This window comes from Acomys russatus, chromosome 19, assembly GCF_903995435.1.
Source record: "Acomys russatus chromosome 19, mAcoRus1.1, whole genome shotgun sequence".
NCBI classification, from domain to species: domain Eukaryota; kingdom Metazoa; phylum Chordata; class Mammalia; order Rodentia; family Muridae; genus Acomys; species Acomys russatus.
This window is the reverse complement of record NC_067155.1, coordinates 15,093,579-15,114,477: the sequence shown is the minus strand read 5'-3', so window position 1 is coordinate 15,114,477 and position 20,899 is coordinate 15,093,579. Positions and strand designations below refer to the sequence as shown.

Below are 20,899 nucleotides of genomic sequence, written 5' to 3'. Positions count from 1 at the left end.
CTGAAGGCCTTGGAGCAGGCTTAGAACCCATAGGACACAGAAGAGTGAGAAACTGTGATGTGAGAGGCCTCTGTCTCTCACAGGACTCACGGAGAGCAGGTAAACCGGGTGCACATATGCCAATTCTGAAAAGCTATGCTTTCCTCCCCCCGCCCCATCACTTCTGAACTGTTGTATAAACAGGTCAACCAAGGACCATCACCACACAACACATTTCTTGTCCAGTGCCTAGCTCCCAACATCCTTTGTGTTCTCAATCCTAAAGCTCCCCTTAACTCCTGTGGTCTCAGGACCGTGGCTCCCAGCATCCTCTCTGTCCTCCGGCCCTCGGCCCTCTACCATGGTTCCAGAACCGCAGCCCTGAGCAGCTTTATTTCTTTCCGGCTTCCTACTTAGATCGAGGAATAGGGTGACTTGGGTGAGGTGAGAGTGAAGTGTGAGAGATGTATTAGCCTGTTTCCCGTCGCCAGTAACACCCGTCAGACAGAGACTGGATGAGTTAGGAGGGGAGGTTCGTTTTGTCAAGCACTCTGGGGGGGGTGGGTAAGGGGGGCGCACCTGCCAATAGCTTTCTTGCTGAGAGACCTCTCAGGTTGTCACATGGTGGGAGCCGGAGAACACACGTGTCTCTCCTGGTCTCTCTCCTTACCCAGCTGCCGGCTGGCTCCACCCTGGTGATTTCATTGATGCTCAGAGGCCCCACCTCTAAGCCGCTGGCAGTGTAGTTGGATTAAGGTTCCATCCTTTTAATGGTTTACCAGGGGATTAACATGCACGCATGCGTGCGTGCGTGTGTGTGTGTGTGTGTGTGTGTGTGTGTGTGTTTGTATGTCTGTGTGAATATGTGTGTTTCTGTGTATGTCTGTGTGCTTCTGTGTGAATGTGTGTTTGTCTTTCTGTGTTTGTGTTTGTATGTCTGTGTTTGTGTGTGTGTGTGTGTGAGTGTGTGTTTCTGTGTTTTTGTGTGTGTGTGTTTCTGTGTTTGTGACTTTCTGTGTGTATGTCTGCGTATTTCTGTGTGAATGTGTGTGTGTGTGTTTCTGTGTGCTTCTGTGTTTGTATGTGTCTGTATGTCTGTGTGAGTATGTGTTTCTGTATGTGCTCCCACATGTGTGGGTGCACAAGTGTGTGTGTGCACCTACGTGTGGATGCTGCTGGTGGATGAAACCTCAGGTGTCAGTCCTCCTCGGGCGCGTCTGAAGGGACTCTGGCCAGCCAGAGCATGGTGAGCGTGCGTCTGGCAGTCCCTGCCCTTCTCTCCGGTTCCCTCTGCCTTGCTGAACAGTAGATTACATGCCTAAAGCCGGCCACCAAGGTCTAGTCCCTTATTTGGCCACTTTCCCCTCTGGGGACTACTACCAAGGTCCAGCTATCAAAGTATTGAAGTCCAGCAATACAGAGCTCCCTTTGGCTCACCTAATTAACATGCCCAATTAAAATTAAACACCTCATCTTTTAAAAAAAGATTTATTTATTTATTATGTATATAGTGTTCTGCCTGCGTGTACACTTGCAGGACAGAAGAGGGCACCAGATCTCACTATAGATGGTTGTGAGCCACCCTGTGGTTGCTGGGAATTGAACTCAGGACCTTTGGAAGAGCAGCCAGTGCTCTTAACCTCTGAGCCATCTCTCCAGGCCCTAAAAACCTTATCTTAACACAGAGTTTCCCCCCTTGTACCTTTATAAACCACCATTTGCCTAACGGCCACGTCTGTCTCCTCCCTATCCAGAGACAGTCCTTTGCCTGCTCCCCCTCTGGGACAGATACTGCTTCCCCCTCTCCCCTGTCCCCTTCTCCTTAGTCCTCTGTCTCCTGTCTTTGTCTCCTGTTCCCTGGCCTCTGTCCCCCTGGGGCTAATACATCTCCTTTGTGCTGAGACCTTGGTCTTGGTGCATCCTGGGCAGGTACTTTTCCTAACAGTGTCTGTCCTTAGCCGGGCGTGGTGGCGCACGCCTTTAATCCCAGCACTCAGGAGGCAGAGGCAGGTGGATCGCTGTGAGTTCAAGGCCAGCCTGGTCTACAAAGTGAGTCCAGGACAGCCAGGGCTACACAGAGAGACCCTGTCTCGAAAAAAAGAAAAGAAAACAAAACAAACAGTGTCTGTCCATCTTTCTTCCCTTTTGAGATAAGTCCTGTCACTAGCCTGATGCTCATCAGCTAGGCTAGACTGCCTGGTACAAGCCCCAGGGTTCCTCCTGTCTGTGTCTCCCAGATCCTGGGGGATCACCATGTCAGGCTACTTTCTTTGTTTTTGTACATGAGTTCTGGCAATCGAACACAGGCCCTCGTGCTTGTGAGCTGAACACTTCACCAACTGACCCGCCTCCCCAGCCCAGGATGGGCTTTCAACCGAACTTGCTGCCGCACGGTCTAGCTAGACCTATCACATTACCACAAGAGGGTAACTCATAGTTACCACAGTTACTTATAGTGACCTTTCCCCTACACAGGCAGGTGGGGTTCCCACCCGTTAGTCTCCGGCTGGTGTCTTCTTCCCCAGCTGTGGGCACGCTGGCCTTGGATCTCATCTGTTAGGCTCTGCGTCTTCTGAGGAAGGCAGATCACTAGGAGAGTAGGAGTCCTGTCCCTTCAAGGCACTCTTTCCAGAGGGTTTTGGTGTAAAAGACACACACACACACACACACACACACACACACACACACACACACAACCCAACTGGAGAGAGAGAGAGAGATGACTCAAGCGGGCTGGGGACACTCCGTGGGTAGAGTGCTCACACAGTAGGCACAAAGCCCTGGCCTGGTCCCTAGCACCACAGAAATGTGGCCCTGTGGCACACACCTGTAATTTCAGCACTCACCAGGAGTTTCGGGAGTTCAAGGTCGGCTTCCACTACATAGTTTGGAGCCCGTGATGCCTGGTTTCAGTGAGGGAGGGGAAGTATCTCCTTTGAGTTTCCTTCAGTAGACTTCTTTGTTCAAGTGTCCCTTTCCTCCCCCTGCCTGGCCTCACTAGTAATTCTAGCCCGTCGGGCTGTCTGCCAGCCATCTTTCAAGATGAGGGTAACCATCCTTTCTCAAGATAGACAAGTGACCGGGTCACGCCAAAGCTACGGGCGATTGCTATCCTGTGCACTTTTCTCCCTCCCCGCCCCCCCTTTCTCTCGTGTGTGTGTGTGTGTGTGTGTGTGTGTGCGTGTGCCCGCTCGCTCTCATGCATGAAAGCCAGAAGGCGACATCAGTTCCCCTGGGGCTGGAATTGCAAGCGTTTGCTCCAGGCCTGGCTTGTTACATGCGTGCTACGATCCCAAGTCTGGTCCTCAGGATTGTGCAAGTGGAACTCTTAACCACTGAGCCATTTCTCAGCCTCTCCTCCCCTCCGTCTCTCCCCTATCTCAACACACAAAGGATCTCCCTTTGGGACCCAGACTGACCTCAAACTCCAGCGCCTGCCTTTACCTCTTGGGTCCTGGGATTTCAATCTCATTGACCCAGAGCATTGCTACTCACCTATCCCCAAGTCGGTATCCGTGGCTACGGGGGTTTGAGGGAGCATGGCTCCCTTAGGCTCCTATATTTCAATACTGGGGCTTTAGCCCATGGAACTGTCTGGGAAGGATTAGGGGGTGTGGCCTTCTTGGAGGCAGGCTTTGAGGGTTCAAAAGACTGACGCCATTCCCCCTTGGCTCACGTTTGTTCTCAGCTCTTCCGGTCACCTTGCATCTGTCCCTCCATCATGAACTCTAACTCTAAGATAAAGACCAACTAAAGACCTTCTCATATATGTGGCTTTGGCCATAGTGTTTTTATCACATAACTAAAACAATTACCAAGGGGGCGGGGCTATGCTAATTACACCAGAGAGGAGCATAGTTTCTGCCTCTGGCTAGAGAGGAAATCAGCCTTCTCAAACACAGATTTTTTTTTTTTTTTTTTTTTTTTTTTTGAGACAGGGTTTCTTTGTGTAGCCTTGGCTGTCCTGGACTCGCATTGTAGACCAGGCTGGCCTCGAACTCACAGGGATCCACCTGCCTCTGCCCCCCACCACCACCTCACCCCACCACCCCACCCCCGAGTGCTGGGATTAAAGACGTGCGCCTCCACCGCCCGGCCGCCGAAACACAGATGGATGCCACAGATACAGTCGCTGGGCTCGACTCTCTGGGGTTAGGAAAGAGAGAGCCATGGACCGTGAACTGATTATCCATGGGGATGTCATGGGAGGCGTATTTGTACAGTGTTTCCCAGTTCCTTTACCCTTCCCCCCATCCCTCATTCCCCCATTCCCCATCTCTCCCCCTCCCCCTTCGCTCTTTTCTAGGAAGAGCACTGATCTTGCTGTAGTGCCAGATGATACAAGGGTACGTGAGACAAGTCAGGCAAATGGGACACCAAGCAGGGTTTGTCTACTGAGTGTTCAAAAGTAGGCTTTCTTTATTTTTTGTTTTTTGTTTTTCCAAAGGAAGCACCTGCGTCAACGACCCCTTTGCTATTGCCTCTGAACGAGGTGGGTAATGTCGGGAATAGAGGCAGCCAGCCATCTTGTGATCATGAGGTAGACAAGCCTGAGCCAGTTTGGACATGGTGGAACCACTGAGTTAATCAACTCGGGAGTCCCCTAACTGACAGCTGCTTTTTCTATGAGAAAAATCAATTTCCTTTTTTTCTTCTATCAGCCACTTTGAGTTGGGTGCAGTCTTGGCCACATGATTCATACTGATTACGTGGACGCGACCCTGTGTGCTAACTAGAACATTCTAAGGGGTGGGAAATTTTCTGGCTTTTTTTTTTTTTCTCTCTTTTTTTCTTTTCTCAGTCACTTCTTACTTGTGGCAGGATCCCTCCCACAGGGTCTGTTTCCTGGCTCCCCATGAGTGGGCTGTAAGTCGTGAGAACTACAGGACAGGGAGTGACCTTCCCTGGCCCTAAGCAGAGGGGAGCCATGGGCAGAACTGGCTTTGGTGGATCCAATGTGAGAACCTGGAGAAAGGGATTCAAGTCGTTTGGGCCTTTTGCCCCACAGTAGGTAGATCTGTTAAAAGTGGGGGGGAGTCAAAGTAGGCGGGCTGGAGAGAAGTTGGGGGGGGCTAGAGAGAAGCGGGGGTGAGGGGGATGGGGGTACAGTAGGGGGGGAGGGGGTAAATTGGGGGATGGGGGGGAGGGTGAAGCTGAGAGAGGGATGGAGGTAGGGAGGGAGGGTGAGAGAGCCAAAGGGAAAGAGAGAGGGGGTTTTAGGGGAAAGGGAGGGGAGATGCTGAAGTCTGGGCAGACATAGCTCATTACGCAGTATTTGGTGCACAAGTGTGAGGATCTGAGTTTGATGCCCAGACCCATGTTTAAAAAAAAACAAAAACAAAAACAAAAACAGGGTTGGAGAGATGGCTCAGTGGTTAAGAGTGCCACCTGCTCTTCCAAAGGTTCTGAGTTCAATTCCCAGCAACCACATGGTGTATTGTGATATGGCGCCCTCTTCTGGCTTGCGGTGTACATGCAGACAGAGCACTGTATACATAATAATAAATAAATAAATCTTAAAAAAAAAACAAAAACAAAAAACAACCCAAAAGCTGAGGTGTGATGTGTAGCCCACACTTGTAATCCCATCACTGGGGAGGTTGGAGGATCCCAGGGGCTTCCTGACCAGCTAGCCCAGCCTACTGTGTGAGCTCCAGGGCAGTAAGAAGTGAGAATGGGGCTGTCTCAAAACCAAGATGGAGGCCACCTGCTTGAGGAATGATACCCGAGGTTGACCTCTTGCCCACACAGGCATGCAGGTATAAATCTGTGTGCGTACGTGTGCACTCACACACACATACACACACAAGCACACGCCCTCCCACCCACCTGCACACACTCACGGGAGGACCGGAGGGTGGGGGGAGGGACAGAATCTGCGGGGGGGGGGGGGGTCACAGCGTAGGGAGGGAGCTTTTTCTGATTTACACAGCGTTCTGTTTTTTTTTTCTTATCCCTGGCGAAGCCCAGGAGACCCAGGACTTTGCTTAGATTCTGACTCCCAATAACGGTTTCTGCTTAAGTCAGCACAAAGCGATTTTTATCTCTCTTGCAGCTGAAGATCTTGGAAGAGCAACTCACGAGCCTGCGACACCGAGGCCTAGCACAGGCTGTCAGACAGGACCTTCTGCCAGAGGGTGCTATGGGTGGCCATTTCTACCCTCTGCGGCCCATGGCAAGGCATTATGGGAGGGGAAACCTTAGCCTCAGCGTCTTCTGCGAGACATCGTGGTGACATTGTCTTAAAACAAAATCAAGCAAAAAAGAATTCCCCTCTCCCCTTCATCTTCCCAAAGCTAAATGTGACAGAAGGGAGACCCGGCCTTGTTCACTGGTACAAAAATCTTTTATTTATTTATATATATAAAAAATAAATTAGAGAAATAATGATAATAATAACAGCAATAACGTTTACTCAACCAAGAGCTCCCTCCCCCATCCCCCCCACCCCCAGCTGCCCGCAGCCTTTGTTCGACCTCTCTTCTGGTTCTTGGAAAAAAAAAAAATTGAGGCCCAGAGAAGACAACACAAGGACACGACACACACGTCCACAAAGATGGAACCGAGGGAAGGGAGGACAAAGCCCCTGGGTCCAGCCAGGGCCGGTGGCGGCTCAGGACTCAGGACCCCAGGAGGATGCCCCATAGTCTGAAGGTCAGGAGCAGGGAGGCAATGAGGCTGAGGTGAGCAGGCCCTGGCCTGGGGGCGCCACCTGTGGGGTGGTTACAGCCACTGCCTTCACAGCAGGAGACGTTGAGGTAGGTCAGGAGGAAGGCGTCTACCACGTGAGAGTCTTGGCACCAAGAAGCCGTGGCGCAGCCTCTCACGGTGTGGCTCCGGTTTCCCGGCACTGAGGAAAGGAAAGGAAAGTGAGCCTGTGTGACAATTCTCAAGGCAGACAGACGCCACAGCTACCTCCTCTCATGAATGGTGTGTTCCAGGGAGCCCTGGCAGTGCCTCAGACTCACACCAGGATTCCTCTCTTAATAACGCTAAGACGCCTTTTGGCCCTTCCAAGCTTCTGAGCGTACAAGAGACACTTTTCCAGAGAAACCCCGGGACATGTGATAATGCAACAGGCTCCACATGAAAGCAGAGACGAGGACCAGCTGTCTGCTATTAAAGCCAGGAGGGAAGAGGGTTGCCACAGAGTAAACAATGACAGTCCCCCCCCCTTGGCACTTTTTCATTATGAAAAACACAGGCATTTTTTTTCCCCTATCAAAACAATTATGAGACCAGCTGTGGCGGCGCACGCCTATAATCCCAGCACTTGGGAGACAGAGGCAGGAGGATCTCTGAGTTCATAACAAGCCTGGCCTACAGAGTGAGTTCCAGGACAGCCAGGGAGACAGATTGAGATGCAGTCTTCCAACGGAAAAATATGTTTGCTAAGGTGTAATGAAGGAAATTATTCATGTTGGACTGACAGGGCAACCCTCTTAACTGTCATTTGCCCTTCCTGCCAATAAGCAACGCTCTTTCTTTTTTTCTCTCCCCCAAACCCCGACCGCAAGGCAGGGTTTCTCTGTGTAGCCTTGGCTGTCCGGGAACTCGCTTTGTAGACCAGGCTGGCCTCGAACTCACAGAGATCTGCTTGCCTCTGCCTCCCGAGTGCTGAGATTAAAGGCGTGTGTCTCCATGCCCGGCTAAAGTGTCTCTTTTTCAATAGGAAGATGCACCCGATCAGTCTGATCAGTGCCCTGTGCCTCAGTGGGTCCCCGCCCAGCCCCCACAGGGCCTTACCATCTAAGCCCGTGGCTTCCAGGCACTGATTCATGGGTCCCCTGCAGTCAATGAGGGACGTCTCTTGGGGGGAACACCCGTGGGTGCTGTTCCCCTCACAGCTGTAACACTGGAAGCCATTCAGTGGTAAGGCCTGAAGATCCAGAACTTAAAACAGGAAAAGAAAGACAGGGAACAAAGATTAATACTGGGTCCACACATCCGTCCAGCCTCCCACCCACGCTCAGCCCTAGGTACCAGGGCGCCGCCTGGTGGTCATGTTGGGAATTACACTTTCTTTTGGGGGTCCGGTTCTCCAGGGCTCTGAGCCCCACTCACATCTGGTTAGGCAACTGACGCTGGATCAGGACAAACAGGCTATACCCTCCCAGCTGTTACCATACAGCCACTGGCCATCTGTGTTTAAGGTTTAAGTGAATTAGCGTTGAATATAAGCCTAGAGCTGGTGAGATGGCTCAGTAGGCTGAGGAGGAGCTCTTGGCCAAGTCTGATGACTTGAGTTCGAATCCCAGGAGCTGTCCAACCGTGAGTGTTGGGAACTGAGCCCAGATCCGGTATCTACTCTTAACTCCTGGGCTGTCTCTTCAGCCCTCAATATAAACAATGTCTACTCCCGTGGAAAATACCGTTGGACAAAGAGAGGGTCTACAGTGCTGGAGTCAAAGGTGTTGCCCCATGACCTCCTAGCTTTTCTCTTAGACAGGGTCTCTTGTAGCCAGGCTAGCCTTGAAATTCATTATGCAGAGGATGACTTCTGCCTCCATCTTTGGTGTGCTGAGACGGTGTTCAGGTTTGAATTAATTAACGTTAAATAATAAATTTAGAGCTGGGCGGTGGTGGCGCGCACCTTTAATCCTAGCACTCGGGAGGCAGAGGCAGGCGGATCTCTGTGAGTTCGAGGACAGCCTGGTCTACAAAGTGAGCCCAGGATGGCCAAGATAACATAGAGAAACCCTGTCTAGAAAAAAAAAAAAATTAAGTTTAGGACTGAGACAGCAAAGAGGGTAAAGTTGTTTGCTGCCAAGCCTAAGGACATTTCTGAAATGGGCAAGACTCTGCCTCCCACCGTCGGCCCCAGGAATCAAAAGCAGGGTTTTGCATAATATTAACATTAAAAGACCCACTTTATTGAGTTTGAGGCCAGTCTGGTCTACTAAGCGAGTTCAGGACAGCCAAAGCTACACAGAGAAACCCTGTCTCGGAAAACAACAACAACAGCCAAACATTTATTTTATGTATATGAATTTTGCCTGCACATGTGTCTGTGCTCCATATGCATGCAGTGCCCATGGTGTCCAGAAGAGGGCATCAGAGTCCCTGAAACTGTAGTTAACAGACAGGAGCAGCCGTATGGTTGCTGGTTGCTGGGAATCAAACGCAGGTCCTCTGCCAGTCAGCCAGTGCTCCTAACTACTGAGCCGCCTCTCCAGCCCCGTTTATAGAACAGTTGTATCTCTAGGAAATGGTCCCTTTGGCCTTACCCTCATGCCGACGGTGTTGGGACCCCACCCTGGCCAGGACACCCTGGCTCTACAGTCTCAGGACACACAGCTTTGTCACCAGAGAGTCCTGCCCACCCAGGGCTAACAGAGTGGGGGGGGGGGTTGCAGGAGGGGAGTTGAGTGGTCTGCCTGTGTTGAAAGAGTGGTCTGGAACCAGCCTCGCGGGTCAGGGCGGGCGTCCAGGAAGAGGTGATGCTGACACTGTTAGATCGGGGAGGACTGGGAGGTGGGGGTAGGGGGAAAGAGAAGACCGGGAATTCTAGAAGGAGCCCATAGCTTCATCCTGCCCCTCACCTGGGCCACTGTTGCAGTGGGTGTAGTTGCAGCATTTCAGGAAGTGAAAGGTGTGGTTGCTATGGAAACCTGCTGTGCCTGGGCACCCGGGAAGACTGCCACAGCCTCTGGTGTAGTCTTCATCCTTCAAGCTCCCTGTAAGGGGCAGGGGTCGTCAGGTCGTGGGTAAGGGGACCCTGCGGAGCACACCCCCTTCATCAGAGGCCCCTTGTTACTTAAAGTACCTCCATCCCTAGCCAATGGATTCCCTTTTCCATTCTCCCTTTGTCCTGTGTGTGGTAAAGGAGGCCCATATGATAAATGGAACCGCACGCGTTTGTGAAGATTTTCCAGAAAGAAAAAATCCTTATGAAAAGAAAGAATGGGTCTCCCGCCCCCGCCCCACCTAGCCCCTACCCTGCCTTCTTTTCACTTTTCTTCTGCGTGGAACATGGACAGGAGTTCTGGAGCTCTGGCAGCCTTTTTGTGCCATGAGGCAAATCATCATCATCAGAAGAAGAAAAAAAAAAGCTATCTGTGAGACATGACAAGGCATCTGGGTTCCTGGGCACTATCTCAAGATGACTCAGTGACCCTGAACTTCCAGTCAAGCGGGTGGGAGGGGTGGAGGGGTGGGAGTGGGGGGCGGCGTGCTGGACAGGGGGCGTGGTAGGGGCATGGCACATTAGTGTGCGGGATTAAGGTGCCTTCTCTCGCTTAGATTCCCGGTGGCTGAAGATCTCTGCTGGGAACAGCCTAGAAACGGCCTTGCCAGCAGGTGGGAACTTACTCTCTTTGTTCTGGAGGGTCACCACCTCAATACACTGCTCTTCAGGGTAGCGACATTGCAGGCTCTGCTCCCGGCCCCTCTCACAACTCTGGTCCAAAGAGGTGCAGGACATGCACTCAAGGTAACGGCCTCGGGGAAAAGCGGGCCCTCGGGCTCCTGGGAAGAGAAGGAAGGGATCCCCGCTGAACCACACAGTGGGTCAGACACCAAGGCTACTTATCCAACTCTTCCTGGAACTCATCCTGTCCAGGTCAGCCTTGGGTACCCCTCAATACCAGCATCCGTCCTTGTCACTACCGGCTCCACCCTAATCCCTCTCTCACTGCCCTAGGAGGAGGTCACGCCCCCAGCCCCTCACTGGGGGATCTAGGCAGGGGCTCTATCACTGGGGGATTCTAGGCAGGGGCTCTACCACTGAGCCACACCCCCAATCCCTCACTGGGAGATTCTAGGCAGGGGCTCTACCACTGAGCCACGCCCACAGCCCCTCACTGGGGGATTCTAGGCAGGGGCTCTACCACTGAGCCACACCCCAGCCACTCACTGGGGGATTCTAGGCAGGGGTTCTACCACTGAACCACACCCCAGCCCCTCACTGGGGGATTCTAGGCTGGGGCTCTACCACTGAGCTACACCCCCAATCCCTCACTGGGAGATTCTAGGCAGGGGCTCTACCACTGAGCCACGCCCCCAGCCCCTCACTGGGGGATTCTAGGCAGGGGCTCTACCACTGAGCCACACCCCAGCCACTCACTGGGGGATTCTAGGCAGGGGTTCTACCACTGAACCACACCCCCAGCCCCTCACTGGGGGATTCTAGGCAGGGGCTCTACCACTGAGCCACACCCCCAGCTCCTCACTGGGGGATTCTAGGCAGAGGCTCTACTATCAAGTTGCACTCTCAATGCCCTCCCCCTTTTGATACAGGGTCTCTCAATGTAACTTCCAGCTATTTCATAAAATAACACATTCTTATCTTTGCCTTTGCTCCTGGGACGGGCTACCTTGAATCACAATTATCACTCAGTGACAGTTGACCTGAAAGGTCAAAGCCTCACTTGATTGATCTGTGATTATTTTGCTCAAAGCTTCCAACTGAGGCCAACTGGATGAGTTGCTTTTCCCTGGAAACACCCATGTCATCCTTTGCCCAGGCTTTGGCTCACACCATCCTCCAGCCAAGAGCAGCCTCTCCTTCCTGACCCGGGAGACTGGAGCCGCGTCTGAGCTGAGGCGGCCCACTGGCAGGCTCAAGGCAATTAGGTGAATCATCCCATGTAGAGAGCCAACTCATCTATCTCCCTAAAAGGCCCACAACAGCCTGTGTCTTCCCACAAACTTCCACGAAAACCAAAAGTAGATCTTCCTCCAGGCATGGCAGGACACTCTTGTCACTCTTGGACCTTGATGGCTGAGGCTGGCAGATTGCAAGTTTGAGGCTAGCCTGGGGTACACAGTAAGACTGGATTTCAGAAGGAAAAAAAAAAATAGAAACAGGAATTTCCAGAATAGCCATGTGGGGTGTGCCCCAGCCCTCTGAGTGTGAGTGTGGGGGAATGGGGGCGGTTTCCTCTGTGAACACGTCTTCCCAGGGTGCTCTTCTAATCATGGGTCATGTGACTTTCAGGAGTATGCTCAGTCCCTTTTCTAATTCCCTAATTGCTCATTCACAAATCTCTCCCCAGTCTCACAAGTGATCTAACAACTTTTAGTGATGCCAGTGCAGAGAACCACTTGGGAGGCTGAGGCAGGAGAATTCCATAGTGAGGGGCTGGGAATGGGCTGGGCTATAACTCAGTGGTAGAGCCCCTGCCTAGAATCCCCCAGGGAGGGGCTGGGGGTGTGGCTCAGTGGTAGAGCCCCTACCTAGAATCCCCCAGTGATGGGCTGGGGGTGTGGCTCAGTGGTAGAGCCCCTGCCTAGAATCCCCCAGTGAGGGGCTGGGGGTGTGGCTCAGTGATAAAGCCCCTGCCTAGAATCCCCCAGTGAGGGGCTGGGGTGTGGCTCAGTGATAGAGCCCCTGCCTAGAATGCCCCAGTGAGAGGCTGGGCGTGGCTCAACAGTATAAAGTAATTCTCGCAAGTCCCTACCTTCCATTTACAGTACTACAAACAAATGCCTGGCGTGCAGACCTGAGTACTCAGTAGCCTCTTGGTTCTCCTGCCCTCACATGTCTGAGTCTCCACCTGCCTCTGCCATGGCTTGGATGTGCTTTGTTTCCTTGAGGGCCATGTATTTGGATTGGTTTTCAGCGTGGCAGAGTGAGAAGCGACTGACCTTTAAAGCAGGAAACTAGTGGGGAGCGGCCAGGTCATCTGCAGTGCTGCTTGCAGAAGAATAAATTAATGCTGGAGGGGACTCCAAGTTGGCTCCCAAGTAAGAAAGCTGTTTTTAATATATTTTTTTTTCTCCTTTATTGTATTTTATGTGCATGGGTGTCTTGCTGGTTTGTGCACCATGGGCAAGCAGTACCAGAGGAAGACAGAAGAGGGCGATAGACACCGCCCTCCTCAGAACTGGAGTTGATGGAGGCTGTCAGCCATCATGTGGGTGTTGGGAACTGAACCTGGGTCCTCTGTAAGAGCAGCCAGTTTGTTAACTACTGAGCCATTCCAGAACAGTGGCTTCTCATGGTTTGAATTCTCCCTCAGGATACAGCCATGAGGTAACAGGGTACTGGGGTGTACGATATGGCTCGTCCTGTCTCCCACACTGTGGCTTACATAAGCCTTTTTTGTTTTCTATTTTAATTTATTTGGGTTGCATTTATTATAATGTTATTTAAAACTAGGTCTTGCTCTGCAGTCTGGAACCTGCTAGGTAGACCAGGCTGGCCTTGAAAATATGGGAAATCCATGTGCTGCATCCTCCCAAGTGCTGGCATTACAGGCGTGCACCACCTGCTGTAGCTCTTTTCTTTACAGCTCAGGTGGTGCTTGGGAGACAAGCGTGAGACCTGAGTTTGGTCCCCAGAGGCAGGTGCCTGTAAATCCCAGATCCGGGGAGGTAGAGCCGGGAGGATCCCTCGGCCTTGCTGGCTCCCTGTGTAGCCTCAGGTTCAGTGAGGCCCTCTCTCCGAAGAGAATAAAGTGGCGAGTGACAGAGTAGGACAGTCACCATGTTCCTCTGGCCTCTTTGTGCGCACGCGCACACACACACACGCTCATATACACATATATATGCACAGACATATATACCCTTGCACACACATACACTTGCACACACATACAGACAGCACACTAACACACAAGCACACACACATATGCACACACACATGCACACACATATGCACACACATGCACACATGCGCGCACACACACATGCGCGCGCACAACACACACAGGGACATACATACACACATGCACAGACACATGCACACACAAGACGTACACGCACACTCATACACACTCACACATATACACACCACACACACACACACACACACACACACACCAGACAGGTACACACAAAACATGCATGCGTGCACACACAGACACAGAGAGACAGACAGACACACACAGACACACACAGCTCTAAGTTATTTTTTTTTTCTGTCCCTTTTCTTTCTTTTTTTTCTTTTTTTTTTTTTCGAGACAGAGCTTCTCTGTGTAGCCTTGGCCGTCCTGGACTCACTTTGTAGACCAGGCTGGCCTCGAACTCACAGCGATCCGCCTGCCTCTGCCTCCCGAGTGCTGGGATTAAAGGTGTGCGCCACCACGTCCGGCTCTTTTCTGTCCCTTTTCATCAATCAGAGCCTGTTCTAGAGTTTGCCACCTTCCTCACCCAGCTCCCCAAATGTTTCCCTTACAGGAGCACACAGCCAGGCTGCTTCCACCCAGCTGCTGAGGGGCTGATCTGTGTCAGCTCCGCCTTCACCTCCTGGCTGGGTCTCAGGAGATCTGAGCTGGCTACCCGCACTTCTCCAGCTGCGGGGGGGGGGGGGCACTGCCTGTGTGCTCGCCACAAAAAACTAGCGGGAAACCTGTCTCCAAATCTGGGGACCCCACCACCCACCCTCTCTTCCTGTGGTCTCAGGCTCAGAGTTTTCTGTTTCCCTCTCCCAGTGCTGAGGAGTCGAAGCAAGCCTTGCCACCTGCAAAACACTCTTCTTCCAAGGATCACAGGCCCTCCCCCCTCCCCCCCCCTACCAGGTCCTGCCTCCACCTTGTGCTCTTCAGAGACCTCAGATCACTGGCTGCCACTTGTTCCTCTTTATAGCTGCTGCCCTCAGAAGCATTCCACCGACACAGGGGACTCTCTCACGTCCATGAAAGAAGCCTCTGTGCACAGGTCACACACACCACTGAGGTCCCCTTATCTACCTGCCAACATCAAGGCACGGCTGCCCCAGCCTGGCGGACACCACTGTCTGGGTATCCTTGGTGCAGGCAGCCTCACCCACCTGCCCTCTAGCATCTCTCTACTCTGCCTCCCACGCTAAGGGCAGAATGCCTTGCCAAAAGCAGAAGTGGGACAGGAATGCAAAAGACTAGAAAGAGACGCCTGGCAGTGGTTGCGCACGCCTTTAATCCCAGCACTCGGGAGGCAGGGGCAGCCGGATCTCTGCGAGTTCGAGGCCAGCCTGGTCTACAAAGCCAGTCCAAGGCAGCCAAGGCTACACAGAGAAAGCTGGTCTCAAAAAACCAAATGCAAGGCTGGGTAGTGGTGGTGGCGCACGCCTTTAATCCCAGCACTCGGGAGGCAGAGGCAGGTGGATCGCTGTGAGTTCGAGGCCAGCCTGGTCTACAAAAGCGAGTCCAGGACAGCCAAGGCTACATAGAGAAAGCCGGTCTCAAAAAACCAAATGCTAGGCTGGGTAGTGGTGGTGGCACACACCTTTAATCCCAGCACTCAGGAGGTGGATCGCTGTGAGTTCGACGCCAGCCTGGTCTACAAAAGCGAGTCCAGGACAGCCAAGGCTACACAGAGAAACCCTGCTTCAAAAAACAAAAACAAAATCCAAATGCAAACAAACCCTCCAAAACCAAAAGCAAGCAAACAAACAAACGAAACCCAGGGCCACCAAGATGGCTTAGGTGCTTGTAGCCAAAACCTGAAGACCTGGGTTCAAGCCCCAGGACCCACTCAGTAGAATGAGAGGATCGACTCCTACAAGCTGCCCTTTGACCATCACACATGTGCCATGGCAAACCTAAATTCGGTTGTTTCCTTGGGTTTGGTTTGGTTTGGTTTGGTTCAAGAGAAAAATCCCTGCACATGACTGAGCTTTGCAGCAGAAGATGGTTTGGAGGAGGGATGGAGGTGAAAGATGAACCAGGCAGAAAGGCAGTCTCTTCCCTCACGAGGACCCTGGGACAGCAGGCCTGTAATCAGTTTCCATCCAGGACCCAGATGCTCAGGAAGAACAGGAGTGTTGCTCCTCCCTCACCTTCCCTGTGGGGACTTTGTCCAATGACAACGGCCTAAAGCCACAGGCCTCAATAAAATGCTTTATGGACACTTCTCTCTCTCCACACGCTTTTTTTTTGTCAAAGAGCATCATGTTTTTTTTTCTTTCTTTTCTTTTTAAGATTGTTGGGAAGGAGAACAAAGATATCACACATGCTAGGCAGGAGCTCCACCACTGAGCCACGCCCCCAGCCCCTCACTGGGGGATTCTAGGCAGGGGCTCTACCACTGAGCCACACCCCCAGCCCCTCATTGGGGGATTCTAGGCAGGGGCTCTACCACTGAGCCACAGCCCCAGCCCCTCATTGGGGGATTCTAGGCAGGGGCTCTACCACTGAGCCACGCCCCCAGCCCCTCACTGGGGGATTCTAGGCAGGGGCTCTACCACTGAGCCACACACCCAGCCCCTCACTGGGGGATTCTAGGCAGGGGCTCTACCACTGAGCCACGCCCCCAGCCCCTCACTGGGGGATTCTAGGCAGGCGCTCTACCACTGAGCCACGCCCCCAGCCCCTCACTGGGGAATTCTAGGCAGGGGCTCTACCACTGAGCCACGCCCCCAGCCCCTCACTGGGGGATTCTAGGCAGGGGCTCTACCACTGAGCCACACCCCCAGCCCTATGTTTTAGATTAAAATTTTTTAATTTATTATTCTTGTTGTTACTGTTATCATTGGTGTGTGTATGTGTGTGTGTGTGTATTCGTGTGTGTGTGTGGATCAGAGAACAACTTTGTGGGGAATCACTTCTCTCCTTCCACCTTTGCACGGGTCGCTAGGCTTGAGCAACAAGTACCTTTAGCCAGGGAGCCATCTCTCAGCTCCTCCTCTAGTTTTTACTTTGAGACAGAGCCTAAGTCGCCCAAGGCTGGCCTTCAACTTGTAATCTTCCTGCATCCTCCTCCTGAGGAGCTAGGACAACAGGCAAGAGCCACCAAGTCCGGCGGATGTGTTATCTTCTACAGGGACAGCCATGTTTGCTACCCCATGGCCTACGGATGATGTTCCGGTCAGGGCAGGGGCTGGGTGTGGCAGCTCAAAGCTCAAAGCACTCAAGAAGCTGAGGCAGCAGGATCCCCCCTCCTCCCTCCCCTACTCAGCCAGCATGGGCTAAATAGTCTCAACCAAACAACCCGAGTTTGACGTTAATTTTGAGGTGAGGAGATGATTTGGTGATACGGGTAGAGACGTCTTGGGGATATTGCTAAGGGAAGTAAAATCGGGGCAAGGCTGCAGATGATTTGTGCGGGTGGGGGGTGGGGTGGGGTACTGGGGAAAGTGATGGGCTTGGTGCTGCAGTGATGTAATTGTGGAGCAGAACTGCGGTACCGACGGGCTTTGGCTGGGGGCGGCGGGGACGCCCGACTCACCAGGTCTGGGTCGGTTGCACAAGTTCGTGGCACACACAGTCTCTGCCAGGCTGATGATGGATGATCCCATGCGGTAGCTCATGGTCCGGTTGGTCTTCTCTGTGTGGGCACAGCCTCTCGTTACCACCTCCAGTTCGTCATCATCTGTGAGGATTGCAGCTTTTGGTCCCCAAGAGACCCCGTAGTCCTAGCCGGCCCTGACACTCCCTCCCGTCCCCACCGCCAATCCTTGCGGACTTTTCTTCTTGTCTTTTGTTTTGTTTCTGTTTTTCGAGGGGGGGGCGGGGGTGGGTCTCTCTGTGCAGGCTGGCCTCGAACTCTCACTTGGGGGCGGAGGTCAGAGTGGGGTGGGGTTCAACCTCACCTTGCCATTCCCGCAGCTTGGTGGTCCTGCAGAGGTCCTGACCCAGGGCACACTCCTCCGCCTGGCAGTTCTGGTTACTCTCACACTGCAAGCACCGCAGGCCCTGGCAAGCTGGGAGAAGAGAAGCAGCGGTCAGGGGGTGCAGAGCCGCCATCTGCCTCTCACTCAGTGCGGTCAAACTGGTCTGGAGGCCTGGTGGCCTCAGATTAGTGTATCATGTCTTGGCTGCCCTTGGTTCTCTTTTCCATCTGCCTCTCCTCCCCCTTCCTCCCCTCCCTCCCTCTCCTTCCCTCTTCTTCTCTCTCTCCAACCTCAAACTCGGAGCAATCCTCCTACCTCAGGCTCCTGTGCGCTGGGATTTTTTTTATTACATACTTATTTATTATGTATACAGTGTTCTGCCTGCATGTACACCTGCGCACCAGAAGAGGGCACCAGATCTCATTATAGATGGTCGTGAGCCACCATGTGGTTGCTGGGAATTGAACTCAGGACCTTTGGATGAGCAGACAAGTGCTCTTAACCGCTGAGCCAAGTGGATCTTTATCTCTTATCCCCTGGTTTCACTCTCTTCCATAGCTTCTCCTCAGTGCTCTCTCCAAGGCCGGAGCTTCCATCCTGAAGCTCTAACCCCGCTCATCAACCCCCAACCAAGATAACCTCAACCGAGGTGACTTCCGAAACCATCCTCTCCACCTTCCCCCAACACCTCCCCTAGGTCCTAGCCCCGCCCACAGCTTTCCAATCTTCCGGTCCCAATATTCTGGCTTTACCCTGGGCTTTCCTCAGCCTTGCTTCAAGATTTCATCTAGACTCTAGTCCCGCCCTTCAGCCCCTTCCCTAAACTCTCTTCCTACCTTATTTTATTATTTTATTAAATATTTTTGAAATGGTCTCACTGCATATGGCTGGTCCGGAACTCTGTGTAAACCAAGCTGGCCTCAGATTCAGAGATCCACAGGGACTCGGATTACAGCTATTTTGTATTTTGCCACGGCACTCTGCTCTATTCTTTTTTCCTTTTAATATTTAATTTAATTTATTTTTTATTTTAATTTTTGTGTGTTGGTGTCAGACCTTGGAGTTATAGACAGTTGTGAGCTGCCATGTGGGTGCTAGGAATTGAACCCGGGTCCTTTGGAAGAGCAGGCAGTGCTCTTAACCACTGAGCCATCTTTCCAGCCCCCTCTCTGCTCTATTCTTGATAGACAAACCCTGCTCAAGCTTCCCCGGAATATCATAGACCAGGGGTTCTCAACCCGTAGGTCGCGGCCCCCAGAAAAGGCCATACATCAGATATCCTGCATATCAGACATTTTATATTAAGATTCATAACAGGGCCGGGCATGGTGGCACATGTCTTTAATCCCAGCATTTGGGAAGCAGAGGCAGGAGGATTGCTCTGAGTTCGAGGTCGGCCTGGTCTACAAAGCAAGTCCAGGACAGCCAGGGCTACCCAGGGAAACCCTGTCACGAAAAACCAAAAACCAAAAAAAAAAAAAACCCCACCACCACCACCACCAACAACAAAAAAGATTCATAACAGTAGCAAACTTACAGCTATGAGGTAGCAACGGAATAACTTTATGGTTGGGGATCACCACAATATGAGAAATCGTATTATAGGGTCGCTGCTTTAGGAAGGTTGAGACCCACTGTCATAGACCCACTTCAGCCCCCAAAAATACTTGTCCTGCCTCAGGACCGAAGCCCCGCCCACAGGTCCTCCTCTAGGCTCTGACCTGTCCCCCAACTCTTTCCTAGTGTCGTAGCCCTTCCCTCCGTTCGCCTGGTTTCTAATCAGGATATTAGTGCGGCACCCCTCCGCAGGTCCGCCCCCATCTCCCAGATACATTCCAGAAAATAAAAAGGCTAAATAGCGGTTCTGACCACACGCCTGTCCTCCCCGGGCTGTTTGACAGTAAGAGCTGTCCTCTCTGCGCCCCGAGATCCTATCTGCGATTCCGAGCCGGTCCACTCTGGGCCAGTTCTCCTTTATGCAATAGAAGCCCCCTCCCCCTTTGCGCCCCTAACTCCTATCCCCTCCAGCTCCCGGACCACCCGGGCCCCCCGCGGAGGTCCCTTTCCCGCCCCATTACTCATCCCCGGCCTCCCGCGGACCGGAGAGGGCTTTTCCGAATAATTCACGGTGCCAAACCCTGACTCAGTTCCTTCTTCTTTTCCTCTGCTTCCTTCCCCACATTTCCGGGGGCTGGGGTGGGGTGGGGGGAAGCAGGTGAGGAAGCAGCCAAAGCCAAGTGTACTCGGGGGACAGGCCCTGGGGCTCCCGCTGAACTCTGGGCCGGTCGAGATGTCGGTCTCCCTCCTGTCCCAAAGCGGGGTCCCACAGAGAACAGGACGCTGTGGGGGAGCGTCCGCGAGGTCACATGCCCAGTCTTTCAACCCCTGGCTCCGTGGTTTCCGACCTCGCTGTCCCTCCCCACCCTCCAGTTTTGACTTTGCAGGGAAGCCTGGAACGGTGCGCCTGGAATCCGAGCTTACTAAACGAATGCCCGCGGGTGTCTGGCTGTGCCTCGGCTGAAGAACACACCCCGAGAATAGCAGGAATGGGAGGAGAAGGGTGGAGCGCTGGGAAATCCTCCAGCCCGCTAACTCACCCCGGGTGTCACCCACCCAGCCCTTACCTGGGACGCAGACCGTCAGCAGCAGCAGCAGCCACAGCAGCAGCTGCCTCCTCGGTAGACACATGCTCGCGTCTGGGTTTGGCTCCTTTCACCTCTGTTCCAGACTGACCCTAGAGAGTTTTGTGGCCCCAGGGCTCCTCCCACCGTTTGTTTAAGAGTGAGTCAACCCGGGTTCTGTGGGCACCTCCCCTTCCTCTTCCATAACCCACAAGACTACCCTTCCCAAGAGGCCTGATTCAGGGACTCTGAGTTCCCAACCCTGTCAATCTGACTCGCTGGGTTCAAATCTCAGGTGTCTTGCTTTCTTGCTGGGACAGTTTACTCCACTTTGGTGGTAGACCCAGGAAGTTGAACGTGGCTAAGTAGCAAGCAAATTAGGGCTTTGGGTTTTGCTAGAGGCTGTGGGTGAGGGAACCACAGGAGTTTGGTTACTAGGGAAAGTGAGTTTTGTGTGAGTCTCTTTGGACATGAAGTGACAGAGTGTCCACCTAAAGACAGTCCTTTTCACTGAGCGTGGTGGCACACTCACGTCTTTAATCCCAACCCTTGGGAGGCAGAGGCAGGAGGATCGCTGTGGAGTTCGAGGCCAGCCTGGTCTACAAAGTGAGTCCAGGACAGCCAAGGCTACACAGAGAAACCCTGTCCCGAAAAACCAAACCAAAACAAAAAAGACCGTCCTTTTCAGCTTTGTGTGTGGTGGAATACAAGGGGAAATCTCTGTGCTCAAGGCTAGAGCTAATTGAGGGGGGAGGGGGAGAGGGAGGGGGAGAGAGAGAGAGAGAAAGAGAGAGAGAGAGAGAGAGAGAGAGAGAGAGAGAGAGAG

At 52.8% G+C, this 20,899-nt stretch overlaps 1 protein-coding gene across 1 annotated transcript; it reads right to left on the bottom strand.

Annotated features, from left to right (window-relative positions):
• Window positions 1–6,426: 6,426 nt before the first annotated feature.
• Plaur (plasminogen activator, urokinase receptor) lies at window positions 6,427–20,140 on the bottom strand. Its single transcript, XM_051162018.1, has 7 exons — window positions 20,077–20,140; window positions 17,432–17,623; window positions 17,068–17,211; window positions 10,291–10,446; window positions 9,522–9,656; window positions 7,726–7,872; window positions 6,427–6,829 (listed from the first exon to the last, which is right to left on the bottom strand). The coding sequence occupies exons 1-7, from the start codon at window positions 20,138–20,140 to the stop codon at window positions 6,600–6,602; spliced, it is 1,068 nt and encodes a 355-aa protein (XP_051017975.1). The 3' UTR covers window positions 6,427–6,599.
• Between the last annotated feature and the right edge of the window lie 759 nt (window positions 20,141–20,899).